Below are 16152 nucleotides of genomic sequence, written 5' to 3' on the forward strand. Positions count from 1 at the left end.
CGAAATGTCGAAATAAAAGTAAATATTTATGTCCTGAAATTGTGCTGCCTAAAAGTGTGCTAGTAAAATTTTGCATTCGCATTTTTATTGTAACCAATTCTCATCCCTTAACATTGTAAACAATTTATAATTATGTTTACTTGCCCCCAACGCCTACTACACAATCAAAGTTTGATATTAAGTCATATTCTCGGACAACTTGCTCAACTTTTGCGAAACAATCGCCATAAATTATCATGGCCTATTGATTGCTGCCGCCCATTTAAACTTAATGTTCATGACGATGCTCTGACCAGAAACACGCACTTGCTCCATTTACAACGTTTAGGCCCTTTGAAAGTCATTTATAACGAAATGTAGATGCTGCATAGGTCTCGTACTCAAGGAGCCCCAAAACTGAGTCGTATGTCATCTACAAGAGCTTAAATTAGTTCCGAGAGTGGAGACGGGGCCAAACTTGTAAAATATTTACGAGCTCAAGTGAGCGCTGGGGAAAACAATCACAATCGGGGCCCAAGTCCGATTATGTGTGTGTGCGAGTCAGGAGCATAAAAAGTAACTACTTTGTGGCTTATGTGCGGAGTGTCCGAAAATATTGTTTGTCTGTGTGGGTGTGTGAATGTCGAGCGGAAACTAAAACAAAAGCATAGTCTGCTTCTGGGCATGTTCGAAGGTGTCCAAGTGAGTGCGTGTGTATGTTGTGTATGTGTGTGTGTGTGTGTGAGTGTGTGTGTGTGTATGTTGTGATTGTGTAATAAAAAATATCCAGCTGACATTTTGTGTCAAGCACCTTTTTCATTTTGGCACTTCAGTATACTCGTCGCATGACCAAGTCGCCCAGCTGGGCCAAAAGACGAAAAATGGGGGATTGTGGGAAAAGCCGAAGGAAACAGGGTAATTCCCATACCCGGACACTTAAAGGATATATGGTTTCCCAGGGGCTGTTTTATATATGGAAAAATAATAAATATTAAAACAATCAAAGGTGACGAATAAACCTATTAAACATTTTGAATGCAAAAATTGCCTGTAGGTATGTTTATATTTCCTTGAAAATATAGGCTTTTTAGGTGTCGAATCTATGCATTTAAGGTTTATAAAAGAAAATGCTCAAGGGCTACTTAAAATATTTTTCATAATGATAAGTTCTTCTTACTATGTATGTTTTTGAGGGAATTAAATTTCAATTTAAAAACCTAATAAAATAAGTTTTCATAAGGTAGTTTATTATATGTAATACTTTACTAGCAGCTATTATATTATTGTGGTGGTTAATTATTTCATATATGATTTCAAAACGTAGATTCTTTGCAAAAGCGAAGAAAATTCAAAAAAAATTTGATGATTTATTATTATAAAATTAAATTTTGAAAAAAGTGAGTATGGTATGAAACATCCAAATGCCTATTTTCTTAAACACCAGGTATCTGTTAGTCGGAAGCCACAGTATGTCCTTTTTTTTTGGTGCTGAGAAAGATTGGGGTGATGCTGGCTCCGGTTCGCTAGCTGCTTGAGTGATGACAAATTACATTTGTCAGATTTATGACCAATTATGAGCGTGTTATATATCACCCTTGCGAGGGAGGGGCAGAGGCAATGGCAGTGGCAGTGGCAATGGCAGTGGCAGTGGCAGTGGGCATGGCCAAATGGCAGCGAGAGCCACCTTAATGGCAAGCGCAATGAATAAGTCGCCGTCGTTTGTTTGCGGTCTACAGCACATCCACATTTCCCGCCACAGCCATACAAACGCATATAAGTCGGTCTAGGTTTCGCTAATGCCAGCACGTTCATAATGCCTTGGTACAATATCGCATTTCGCACATTTTCTCGCGCCCATTTCGCGTGCCCCAAATCCTCAACTCATCAAATATTGTGCCGTATTTCTTCTGTTTTGAGAAATGTTTTTGGATTTCTTTAGCGAAATGGGCGAAGCCCTTCGTAGAATACAACATATCGCGTGTCTTTATTTTCACACAGTCGTCGCCTTGTATTATTTATGCTTTTAATGCGTTGCAAATGGCCAAAAATCGCTTTTATTACACGCGCAGTTAAACTTCAATTACGGTCGCTAATCATAATGCATACGTCTTTCAGTTTTCAGCGAGGGCAGGTATCCATTTAGAAATTTAAATTTAATTATTTTTATAGTTAAAGATTTAATGTATTTAAGTCTATAAGCTTTTATCCATTTTCATAACTATAGTAATTATATATAATTATTCAAATTAATTTGGAAATTATAATTTTACTTCTTTCGACTAAGTTAATATGTATTTATTGTATTTTATTCTGTTTAATTATACTTAAAATGTGCTTATGAGTATAAATCTGCTAAATTATCAGCATTTCAAATTCCTCAATCCACTCTCGATCTAAATCATTTCCACATTTTGTTGTGACAAAACACAGAAGGCGCGTCGAAATATGCCAAAAAAAAACGAGAAAGCTGCCATAAAATACGCGCCTAAGTGCGCAAATTAAAATCGAAAACCATAAATTATACAAAAAGAAAAACAACTGGGGAAAACCGGTGGGCGATTGGCGGTGGGCGGTTGCTGGTGGGTGTGCCAGCGGCTGTAAACAAAAACAACGCAGGCAAAAGCATTTTATGCTTCACTTTACAATTCAATCAGTTTCAATTTCCACCTGCCGAATACATTTCCGTTTTACAGTTTATTTCGGCTGGCGATTGCCAAATGCGGCCGGCTGTTTGTAATTTTTTAATTTTGACTTGAATTTCAAAATTCAATTAGTTTTTGTGACTCACACCCCCACAAGCCCCCACACACACACACACACAGACACAGAGACACATACACATACAGATACACATACATATACACATACAGATACACATACAGATACAGATTCAGACAGGAAGGAAGAAAGGCATAAAGCAGTCAGCCCACAGATCCTGTGAAATCACGAGGAGCAGGGGTGGTGCACACCGCAGATGTCCGCCTGTGTCTGCTCGGGCATTGTTGGTTTCACTTTTTAGATTTATGCTTTTAGATTTTAATGAAAAGCCACATTTATGTAGATGCCTCCACACATCCAGAAGCGAAAAAGATATAGACTTGATGGAGGGGAACGGTGGGGCGGGTCGGAGCCTGGGAAAGATGCAAATTTTGTGGTTCTTGGTGGTTGGCAGGGGTTTGGGGGCAGCCCAATTTAAGCTCCATAACTCAGACCGCAGCGTAAAAGGAATTAGTTCAGCCGAGGGAGATGCTCCTCTTTCTTATCGAACATGAGAATCAGAGATTTGATTTGTGACTAGGCCAAACAAATAAGCAAACTGCTTGCTTAAGGGGAGGAAATATTTAATTACATTTAAATCTTGGTAGACAAAGTTTCAAGAGAAAATCTGCAAACTTTCAAAGTCACAATAATAATTGAATTGTGTACATATAAGTAAGAAAATGGACTTCTTTCAGCTGAATACTTCTGGGTAAATTTAAATATTTTTTTTATAACTAAACTGGAGAATATTAATAAAAAAATTAAATTAAACTTTATAGTGCTTTTGCTCTATGATTTTTGTGGAACAAGTGTTTTCTACTTTCTCGCAAAGTGCTCTACATGAATATCAACTACTCAGCTTGCCTTTTGGATGCACTCATTAAATGAAGCCCATATAGACCATGGATTCGTACCAATAATAACTAATTGAGACGATGAATTCGCACTTGAAATACAATCGGCTGGCTGCCAATCAGGTGAAAAATTTGAAAATCCAATCGGCAAAGCCTGGTGTGTTTCATATATAAATTTTTTGCAGCTTTTGTTGCCTCTGCGCACGCAAACAAGCTGCAATATCTACGGTCTGCCAGATGGCTGTCCATCTATCTACACGCAACTGTTGCTGCTGGCAACTGCACGGCAGCAACAGCAACAGCAGCAGCAACAGCAGCAACAGCAACATCAACAGCAAAACCAGCAGCAACAGCAACATCGGCTTCTGCAGCAGCATTGAAAAACGCGTAAGCCGCTGGCAGCTAGTAGGCAGCGCAAATAAACATTCAAGGATATGTGCCACGCCCTCGCCACGCCACTCACACTATCGCAGGAATGCCATCAAATGTGCTGTGCAAAAAGTGTAGCATACAACTCGGGGCGGCTCCATCAGCAACATCTGCCGATGCTGTTGGTCCACTGCCGCATGGCAACTGCACATTACCGTTTCGTAGTTTTTCATGCATTCATTTCGATAGTTAGCCGGACGGCAGGCAACTCCCTGAAAATATTACCCCGACAAGGACAGTGCACTGCAGTGCACCGAAGTGAGCCAGACATTAAGAGACTATCCAACTTGCACAGTGGACCCAAGCAAGAATAACAGCTGTGGGTTCAGTACTTCATGGGGAAATAATGTTAAATGTATATTTGTACCCTTTACTTCCACAGTACACGAGTATGTTTATATTGTACCTATTTGCTGACATAGTGCAAGCAGATGAGAGCGTTTTCGATCCTTTAATGTGCTTGTTTAGCAAGTACAAGAGCTGGAGAGTAAACTCGTAAAAGTTGTGAAAATTATGTTGTTAAATCGATCAATATCTATCAACACACAAAAAATAAATTGTTTACAACCGAACAACTATTTTTAAAGTTATTAAAAAACTAAGTTAAACATCCACTATCGCATTTTTTTTAGCTCTAAAATTTGTTAACTGAGTAATGGTTGGCACTAGTACTTGATTCTTTAATAATGTGTAATTTCTTATTACAATAAAAAATGAATTGAAAAAATAGCACTATGATAAGAATAACAATAAAATTAAATTTAAAATTTTATTTTAATAGTGAGTTTTATTAATTTTTTATTTTATTAATAAAACTCACAACCACCAAAATTCTTATCAGTTTTTTTAACTTTAGAAAAACGATTCTAATGCTAAAGTTATGTTTGTTCGAAGGAGTAGGTATTTTTTAAGCTTAGCGAGTAAGTGTTGCAGTTTCTTTAAAAAAAATCATAAACAAATTCGGTAGAGATTATTTTTTTGACTGATAGTGAGTATGTTATTAATTAACTGTATAAAAAATGTAATTACAGAAATTGCATTGAATTGAAAGCTTTTGAAAATATTTTGATGAAAAGAAATCCAAGCTCCACCTTAAATGAATTAAAATTCCATCAATTAATTTTTGTGAAAAATGCTATCGCCATGGGATAATTCCATATAGCCACTGTGCGGTTTGCGGGGATGTGGTTCAACTGATAAATAAGCACACGTTGTATCGGGCTCCCTGGTGTCCGTGTGCCGTGTACAGTGCCCCCGTCCGTGTCCCCTGTCCCCCTTATCGAGAGTCTTCTGTTCCAGCGCGAGGATGTGGCCCAGCATGTGTGCCGTGGCCTGGACTGGCCTGCCTGCAACTTGACCCCGGGTCAAATGCAACAAGATGCGGTGCGTCGAGTGGCACTGTTACTGCTGTTGCTTCTGTTGCTGCTGTTTCTGCTCCTCTTGCTGCCGGTGTTGCAAATGAAATTTTTCTTCAATTAGTTTATTTTCACACCAATGATTTTGATTTCAGGTCCGATGCCCAGCCCGATCCGCCCCTGTCTGCCCAATTGTGTTGTTATTGTTGGCGTTTTTTCCACCATCCTTCTGTTAACGAGTGTGTGTTTGTGTGTGTGTGTGTGTGTGTGTGTGCGGCAATTAAGGCGGCGCGTAATTGTTGCCAGTTGCTGGATGATGCCCATGCCGATGCCGATGCTGATGCCGATGCAGATGCCCATGCACATACCCATGCAACAATATCATTCCGGCCAAGTGAAGTCCGGCCATTTCTTGCTGAACATTGAGCATTTTGTTGCGAAGCGCCAATTTTCGATTGCCTTCCACTTGATGGATCGCCAGCGAAACAAGCAAATGGGAAACTAAAAAAAATAACGAGGCAGCTGGAAATGATTGAAGTGTGAGCCAATTTGAGGAGTGTACATGCATAAACACGAAATCAGAGTGGAAAGCAGGTAGCACCCATCACATTACCTTTAGTTGCTGGCCCATTACGTATACGCCACGTATACGGCGGAGGAGAATGAATTGGATTTGTCAGCGTGTGCGCAACTAAGAGATACTCGTATCAGCGGGAACAGGACCTGGCATATTCCAGAAATGAGCATGCGATACACGTGCTGCCGCAATTTGTCACATGAGCCTCTAAAATATGCCCAAGGGTGTTTGGAAGAAGGAAGCCAAAGGCTTTTAACCACACACACACACACACACACTTACCTCGTGCGGCTCGGTAATTGTGTTTTTAAAACCAATTTCTCAAAAAAAAAGGAATCTCCTGTAAAGATGGAAAGGTAATCATACTGAACAAGTTATATGAATATTAAATTCAGACTATAAATGGTGTGTAAGTTTTACACAATGCACCGTGAATAGGTAATCATACTGAACAAGTTATATGAATATTAAATTCAGACTATAAATGGTGTGTAAGTTTTACACAATACACCGTGAATAGTTCGATTTCACAATTAGAAAAAATAAATATATGTTTTACAAATAAATGTTCTTTACAAATGCCTGAAAAAAATCGATTTGTCTTTTTTTTTTAATTATTTAAGCAAAATCAAATTAAACAGTCAACTAAAATATAAAAAAGTGCAAAAAGGAAATAAAAATATTTAATTATTTCTAAGTCTAACAAAATTACACACAGCCAAAAACAAATTAAATGAACAAAATTTTAAATATTTAAAAAATAATTGTTAAAAATAAATATCTATCGTTACTTTTTATTATAAATACTTTTTTTATAATACCTATTTTAAGTTGAATGTAGGTCGTATAAAAATAAAAACCTGGCGAGTAAAAGAAACAAAATAATTTATCATTTAAGCGGTTTTCTTTTTCAGAACCGTGCACGAAAACGATACACATTTAGATGGCAGGCAGCTTAGCGTTGAGAAAAATATGAAGTCTAGCTAAGATTAGATGATTTTTCAAGATAAACGCAGAAAGTCGGCATCCTCTCTTCGGGAACCAAGGAAAAGCCCACTTCGTACATTTTCTTAAATATGAGTATGTGTTTTGAAATGAAGCAATCAATTAAATTGTACAAAAAATTCAAATTTAAGCTATAGATATTTTCAATTTCGAATTTTGCTGCATTGCTTTTGACTTTTGAATCTAAATGTTTGTCTGCATTTTTGCATTTCTTTCCAAACAGCTGTTTTTGTTTTACCCAAACACACATGTCGTAGACACGGACATAATTTAATTTCACATGCTTTGGTAGCGCTAAACTTTTGTGCCTTTGCCCTCGCGTCTCATTTGCAAATTTAAGTTATGTAGATTATAATTAGAAAAGTTTTTGGCCCCAACAAAAACTTTGTTTACAGGCAACACCCGGCCCACCCGTCGTTTTCTGCCCCTAGCCCTGCTCATAAAGTCATAAAATTATAGGTAAACGCTTACGTGCATTGCCGAAAAAGCTTTTCCAGACCCGTGAAAAGCGAGTGACTGGAACCGCTGCGCAATTTGAATGGCCGGGCTAATTAATTACCACAGAATTAAAAAAGGTTTTCGTACTTTTAGCCATTCGAAAACACAAAACTCGCATTGAGCAGAACAAATAATATAAATGGCGCACAATATGAAACTAATCGCTTTTAATTGGCCCACAAAGCAAAGACGCGAAACCATTTTGAGTCAACAAGTTAAAAAAAAGAAATTTTCAAATTATGTCCCCTATTTAAAATATTAATAGGTTGAGTTTTAGTACTTGTGAATTTTATGACCCGAAAATGCTTCCAAGTAAACATAACTAAGTCAAGTTTTCAATTAAAAATGTTGACCATTTATGAGGATATGTTTGGTGTTTTGACTATTGGAGTTCAATTAGAAGTCTATTTGATTGGCAATTTACTTTACTTTATTTTTTCAATAATATATATTGGAAAATGTTAAAGACTATGTCCTAATTAATTGTATTTCAAGAAATGAATAATACTTTTTAGACAGCCGTTCTGTTTTGTACCGATTAACTTCCATTACAACTTAATTCTTAGCATGTTGAGTGAAAAGTTAATTTATTTTAAACAATAATTATGTTTCACACTTTCACTATGCTTTTGTTCATGCACATTCATGGGAAAACTCAACACAAGTGCTTGTTATTTTATCCGCGCTGAAAAAAACGCATAAGCGGCAAAGCAGGCCAACACAAAAACATACGAAATGTTCATTACGTATACGACGTGTGGTGCGGACCTTTGTTATTGGCATTGCCTTCTCTGTGCGCTGATTTACAGCGGTTTTTTTTTTTCGCATCATGTTTTTTCCGTGTCTTTTGCACCTCGCGTGTCTGTCGATTTTTTACGACTCACGTGCATCCATAAAATGGCGAGCATTGTGCCTGTCTGCGTGAGCCGTGTTAATTATGCTTTTAAGCAAATTAGCCAGTGCATTGATATACGCGAATAATGCGAAATCGATTTTGGCGAGCAAGCCAATAAATTACCCACAAAACAAGCGCAGGCGTCAAAACAGATATAAACAAACAACAAACAGGTGCCAACATGTGTGAACATTTGCGCACTTTTTCACCGTTTTACCACAAGGGAATGCTTAAAGCTGCGCTGATTCTTTAATTTATTTTACAATTTTTATTTATTGCTTGTGTCTCTTCTTTTTTTTTGCCAGCCTGGCAATTAGATAATTACAAAGGAAATCCTATTAGCACCGATTATTCATGCTAATTTCGTTATTTTCGCTTAATTTTTAAAACATGAGTGCCCTGTTATCTGCGACTGAATAGAAGGGAGGCCCTCTTTAATTTCATTTAGCGTCTCTGACAGCATTTCAAAGATGGCAGCAGCAGGAACAGGAGCAGGAGCAGAAGAGCAGGCCCAGCACGCACCATTCAAATTAAGCAATGCGTACATTATAATCTTCTATTGGACGGAGGACGGACAGGCATCCTGCTCACCTGCTCATACGAGGCGGCCGTGTCGCCTCCAATTATGTCACATGCGCACTGAGTCTTCATCTGCGAGGCGAGCAGCATGACAATCACGGCACACACACCCCAGATTGCCATCTATTAGGGGCAAATGTCCTCTGCCACTTATCCCCCACCTCTGGACCATGCCCTTTTCCAATTTCTGTTGAATTTTTACCTTTCTCACTTGATGCGATAATTTGGTGACATGAATAGAAGTGAAAATTTTGTACTTGAAAATTTGTCGCGGCCTCTTAATTGGCAAACCGTATTAATATTTAATTACGTCTGATATTCTTGGAATTTTTCGATTTTTCTCTTACTCTACCAAAGCGTGGGCTAATTAAAAATTGAATGTGATATTTTCAAGGAAAACTTAGTTGTGAGGGGGAAAACGTGCACAGGATTTAAAACATTGGAAAGGAGAAAAGAAATATATGATTTTCGTTTAAATTGTACCTTGTCTTTTACCATATTTTTTATAAATTGCTGGTGATTTATCCATAGCCTATATTTTTGTAAAATTAATATAAACAATTTAGTTGGAGTAGCCTTCCGTGAAAATGACTTTTAATCAACAGCTTGCCCTTTGATGTTTAATTAAAACCACTCCCTTTTCGGTAGCTATTTTCATATGCCCTTCAACCAATTACCAATTTTATTGCCAGCCATAAAAGTTGACTTTTGTAGCAAGAGATTTTACCCGGTTCTAACGGAGATCAACAAAATTTGCTCCATTGTTTCAATTTATTATTAACTTTTATACCTTGGACGAAACTTTATTTACCAATAAATGTGTTCACTCTCCGTCCGAGCTGCCGAGCAAATTTTATAGCTTTTTAAGCCAATTTCCGTTAACGCCCCAATTGTTGGCCCATTTATGCCTTGTTGTCAAAGTTAAAGGTCATTAAAATGCCTGACTGTGTCCCGACATAGTTCCTCATCCGATTCGCCAGCTTAAGGACATTCCGCCAGGCTTTGGCAATTGGCTCTAGCCTTAGTCTAATATTTTGATTTTTTACCTTTTCCCTTTTTTGTTCAAACAAAGTTGAAGTACAAGTTGAAGTAGAAGTTTAAAATTTCTGAGAAACCGGAATCCAGTGTTGGTGGTAGGAGGGGGAAAGTTGCCCGTGCTTGATTTAGTTTTAATGGCAGTATCTCTGGTTGCTGTTGCTACTTCAAGCTGTATATTTCTGGGAAATGCTTGGCATTTTATGACGAGCTGCAAAAAGCTGGAAAAGCTGGCACGGGACCCGAGAAGCGTAGAACGTCGCAGCTCGGCACTCACATGCAAGCCCTGATTTTGTCATCCCCGCCCGGGGCTAGTGAAATAAAAATGAGCTACCGAACTACGACGACAACGTCACAAACCCAACCGCCAACTAGCTGGCCAACAAAACAACAACAACAACAACATAAACCTGGCAAAAGGGGCGAGGGAAAAACAACAAAAAAGAGGAAAAATTACTAGCATAATAACGCAAATATTTTACGATACACAACAAGCAAAACAACAAGACTGGGAAATCAGGGAAAAGCCAAGAACTTAAGTAGCTCCAGGCGCGCAAAGAAACAAAGTAAATAAAATTTTCCCTTATTTTTGTTGAACAATATTCACGGTGGCTATATTAACTAGACTGTGAAAACTGTGACGCAATTTGTAGAACCAAACCAAATGCAATAAAAGTGATAAATTAATTCAGACAATTAAAATAAAAATCATTTTGTTACAAGATTGTTTGGAGAGATTGAATCGTAGCTTAGTTTACTTTTTAGGCTATAAATTAAGAGCTAGAATATCAATTAAAATCAGTTAAAATGATTGTGTCTAGGCGAGCTGGTAAGAAAATTAAATTTAAACAAATTAAATCACTTTAATTTTAAAAACTTTTTTCTTTTTTAATTTATCCTATAACGATGGTATGTGATCAGATTTTATTTACTGTTAATTTCTAATATGTTTAACTACCTATTTAAAAACAATAAAAAGTACTAAGAGCTTAAAATGGGTACAGAAAACTTCACTTAAGTTTATTCCAGATATTTCCGTTTGAATAGTGATTTATTTTTATCTTCGTAATACAAAAAAAATTAATTGATTTCCTTTTTAAAATTACAATGTTTTTAAACAAAATAAATTCGATATATCGTATATCTTCAGAAGAACTATGTTTTTATTAAAGTATACTGAATTTTGTGTGTATAAAAATAGGATATTCACAGTTCTCGATGGGGAAAACTAATATTTCCACTTTGTGTTTTTTGTTGAAACGGTTCTTATTTATTCGCTGCTGGCGCACGCATAACTTGCATTGAGGTTAATTTTTGCAGGGGTGTGATTGGAGTGGGTGGTTTGGGTGGTGTGGGTGGAGAGGGTAAGGATTGCAGCTACCCCGGCCAGCTGATTGTCAATCGCCCGGGGCGGAGACACAATCAGTTGCGCTCGCTTTGGGCCACCGATGCTTCATTTAAAAAGCAAATAAAATTAAAATACGTACGAACGTGTGTGCAAATGTACGCGTATATTTTTTCGACAAATCAAACAGTCGAATTATGGGCAAATACGTGTCTGCAGAGGGGCTGCGACTTCGCCAGCCAAATTAAAAGCAAATATCGCTGGCGAAAAAATCAATTAAAATCAAATAAGGCTTTGGGTAAATATGCAGCTGATTTAAAATTATTTTTATGTGCGGCCCAGCCAGCTTATCCCTTCACCCCAGCCCTTCTCCCCCGCGTCTGTCCGCGTCTCATTAAAGCACACAAATTATAAATATTGAAAGGACCCAGCCGAGCGAGGACCAGCCCTCGGAATCCGCAGGACCCCCGACACTCGATAGTGTTTCAATGGCTGGGCTGGCATGCCACTCGTAGCGGCATTCCATCGACTGCCCCTCGCCAGTCAAGTGCCCTTGAAGCGGATTCGTCGTGGGGTTAAAGATGAAAACCCATCGGACTCCAATGCGAGGGCAAACAAGAAGGCGGACAATTAATAAAAATGGAATTTACTTTTATATGTCTCTTCGAAAACTCTGCACATCCTGCCAGTCCTTCGAACGGCCATGTCAAACCATCTCCGGTCCTTTCGCGCACTTGTTGGCAAATTATTCCGCATCTCGTCATAATGATAATTGCTTGGAGTGAGTGTCCGCGTCGAGAGCGAAAATGTTTTCGCAAAGATTGTTGAAATAATCGATTGACCCATGCGTCCGTCGGTCTGCAAGTGATTTATACCGAAAACAGTCAATCAAATTACGGGAAAGTCCGCCGAGAAACAAAGTAGCTTTCGATGTGCCGACTGATTGAAGCCATTGTTGATCAACATCCTTTGGGGAAGAGCATTTATTTGCTTCAACAAAAAGCGGGCAAAAGAAGCGAATGAGCCGCAAAGACAAAAGGGGCTTACAGCTCTCTCTGATTGCCGTTTTCTTGGTCAACTTCTGAGTAAACTGTTCAAGTCTCATCTTGAACACGTTTTTTCGCAGAAGAGCAAATCAAATACAAATTAAGGCAAATACCTTTTAACTAGAACCACTTTAAAATAATATTTTAAGAACATTATTTAATGTCACTCTGGGTATTTGTATTGTGATTAGAGATTCAAATTCATCTCACTTTGCAGTATATTTCTAAAGTTCCTGTTCGATTGCCGTTTTGTTGATCTACTTTTGAGTAAACTGTTTAAGTGAACACTTTCTTTCGCAGAATAGTAAACGTTTTGTACTTCAGCAAATACTTTCATAACAGATATAATTTATATATTAAAAAAAAAACATTTTTTTCTCAATTTGATCGTTTGCATTTTGCTTTGATGTTGGAATTCCTTTCACTTCCTGTTTTTGTTTTATTAATCAACTTTTAAGCCAACTTTAGAGTCTTTAAAGAGCCATATCTTTATTCTCAGAATAGCAAGCAACTAGTACATATTATTGTTTTATTTTAAAAAGATTATTCAAATGTTTCCTTTTTTAACTCTTTTTGAGCAATTGATTATTGAGTTTGGTCTGATTGTGCTCTTTAAAAGTACATTTTTTTTTTTTTATAAATATATCTGGCATAACTAGCTTAAATAATATTCCTAAAAACGATATTCTGTGTTACTTTCTGCTATTTAGCATTTGCATGTTAATTTGGGATTTTAACATATAAATATATCAGGGGAATCAAGCATGTTACTGTTTTAATATTAAAGTTATAGTTTAGTTTACTTTTACCTCAAGAAAGGGTTTCCAAAATCTAGGAAATCAAAGAGTTCTGCACGAAAACTGTTTAAAAAATACAACAATTATCGTTCTGTTGACTTTCTTATTGGAGACCGCCACCCAAACTCTTCCACTTACCATTTCTTCAACAATTAAGTAAATTTGTATTGAAATAGCCCCACAACTGCCAGAAGTAATCTTGCAAATGACATCAGACTCGGTCTTTGCCTTTGTCATAAGTTTCGCCGGTTATTTACTCCGGCAGAGACATCTCATTTGGTTATCTCGCATCCGCCAAGTACAACCACTTTCGTTGTTGCCACATTTATTTCGGCCCAACCTTCTTCACTTGACCCTAAGGCCGCTTAAGTGGCTTACAAAAAAAGTGCGGGAAAAGAAAACTTTCCTGGCCGCAGCGAACTAAAAATTAAAATTAAAAATTATTACACGCAAACCTTTTTTTTTCGCCTGGCATTTCCTACTCAAATTACGGCGACAAGGTATTCGGCTTAGGAAATGGGGAGCCACCAGTCAAACAAAGGCCAAAGGCAACCCTTGAGCAAATAATACTTAAACCCTCATTAAAGAAACTGAAAAGTAAAGGAAAAAGCGAAGCAAATGAAAGGCAGCAAAAAAATGTCACCCTTGCTCAGTTAATATAAACAAAGAGCGGCGAATACGAATGCAAACTTGCTACCAAGTCAAGCAAATTTGGCCAATTTGTTATGTTCCCATGCCCGTTTCTTTTCCCTTTCCCTTTCCCTTTTCCCTACAAAGTAATTAAGTTTTGTTTGGAATTTTTTCTTATGCCTTTGTGCCGGACACTACTGGCCGGGTCTTACATTTTACATTTCCCTGTCTCCCAGTTCGGCAAATAATTTCCGCCGGAGTACAAACAACTCGCAAATAGTTGGACTTTCGGGTGGGAGTGAGACCTCAGTTGGTGAGTTTTTCCGGCTTTCCCCTCGCTGCGGCCTCGTTAAGTCCGGCTCTTCAACGCATTAGGGCGGCGAAAGGGCTTTAATTTAATATCTCCTGTCAATGGACAACCAATAATGTGACGCGAAAACGACGACAGGCTGGTCAAGTCAACTCGGAACATGGCCCGTGGTCCTTCGTCGGCATCCGGATATCTCTTATCCTTGTCGGTGGTCAATGCAAGCCATAAATAACTCGCATATTTCGTTGTGTTTTTAAATAAAAATGATGAAATGCGGCTTCTGCAATGGGACAATGCCGAAAACAAGGTACTCTACAATAATTAAATAATCTTCAGACCTTAAAATACATATAAAATATTATGTTATTTAAAAATAAAACTATTTTGCTTGATAAATGCTATTTAACCCAAAAATCAATTCAATATGAGTCGCAAAATATGCACCAAAAAAATTACAGTTGGTTTATAAAAAAAAATATCCTGCAAATTTCAATACTTTGAATATGTTGTTGCACACTTTTAGACATTTTTAGAAATAGTTTCAAAACCCCATTTATTTCTGTACCATCCAAGTATTATTTTGCTATTGTTGATATTAAAAACTTTGGTTACACATAATTTAAGTTAAAAATCTACAATTTTTGAAAGAACGCTTCACATACCAACTATCAGCTTAGAAAATATTTTAGAAGTAGCTTTTTATCATGTAGTACATTTTAATGCAAACATATATATTTTTTATCCGGTTTTAAATATGTCTTTTTGGATCATTTCAGTCAGCCTGCTACCTAGAGTAGAAAACTATAAATACGTATGTATGTCCACTTTTGTCATCATGTATTTAATTACTCAGGCAGTTTTCATTAAATGTGTTTGGTCGCGCATCCTTGCTGACCGCCCAGGACTCGTTCTCTTCCAGGCATCGACCATAAAGTATGCGAAATATCTTCCAATTATTTTTACCCGTGGACTGCATGTGCATGTTTGCGTGCCTGTTTGTCCATGTGTGAGTTCAAAGTGTTTGGGCAGCAGACGCCCAAAAAAGTAGGCAAAAAGTTGCACGGGCCAAGCAAATAAAGGCGAAATAAAAACTTTCTGCTGGCATTTCCCCCCCTGCACATCCGTGCCCTGTAAATTTAAGTTGAGGATGCATTTTTCATGCGTTAATTTTTCATTTTTAATTATTCGATTATAAAGACCTTAAATAATTGAATGCCGGCCCAACGGCAATCACGTGCTGCAGGCCGATAAAATACACGACAGCCCTGCTTAAAAAGGCGGTGAGATAACCAGACTTTTTGACTACGTGTCAAGCCTTGAATTATTTTATAAGGAATATTAAGATGGTGTAACTGTGGTTTTTTATTGATTTCAGTATAATTGTAACGAGATTCCGTGGAAATAAAGTTAAATATTTAAACGGACTTCCAGTAAACGTCAAGTAAGCCAATTTTTTTTGAATGCATTAAATGTGGTAAAATTAATTATAAATTTCGATTACAAAAACTCCAGAAATTCATGTTGCAGAAAAATATTTTTTGTTCTTCACTTCAAGGGCTAGCCCCCGCAAAAATATGTTTATTTGCAAGCTGCTTTTGCACTCAAAGCCAACACAGGCCACAAAGTCGCAAAATATTTAGGGGAACACACAATGCACAAAAACAAGAGTGAAACGAAAAGAAAAGAAAGAATTACCAACAAACAAGCACCGAAAATAGCATAAAAGAGAAAGCAGTGCAAGGTATGGTATTTTATTTGGCACTCGAGCAACTAACTTTATAACGAGTGCAACTATTTTCCCAGTAAATAAGTTTGCTGAAAAATCACAAGGCATGGACCATGGGCAACTATTTGTTAACGTTTATAAACTAAGCTTAACTCGATGCTTAACGAAAGTAAAGCGAGTCCAAAGGCGTGCCAGCCCCGAAATTGTTGGGCTACATATTATTTTTATAAAAATATGTTGCTCAAAATGCAAGCACAAGGCAAACATTTGTTTCGCATATTTGTTGGCGTACCCGACTGCGCGTGTGTGCGGGTGTATATGTATCTGTGTCT

The 16152-nt window shown here is 37.5% G+C and overlaps 1 protein-coding gene across 1 annotated transcript; it reads left to right on the top strand.

Annotated features, from left to right (window-relative positions):
- Window positions 1-3080: 3080 nt before the first annotated feature.
- Window positions 3081-3266, top strand: LOC128263423 (uncharacterized). The gene is given in 1 exon segment (XM_052998459.1): window positions 3081-3266. A coding segment is annotated over 1 exon segment (186 nt).
- Window positions 3267-16152: the final 12886 nt, after the last annotated feature.

This window comes from Drosophila gunungcola, unplaced genomic scaffold (genome assembly GCF_025200985.1).
Source record: "Drosophila gunungcola strain Sukarami unplaced genomic scaffold, Dgunungcola_SK_2 000001F, whole genome shotgun sequence".
Taxonomy (NCBI): domain Eukaryota; kingdom Metazoa; phylum Arthropoda; class Insecta; order Diptera; family Drosophilidae; genus Drosophila; species Drosophila gunungcola.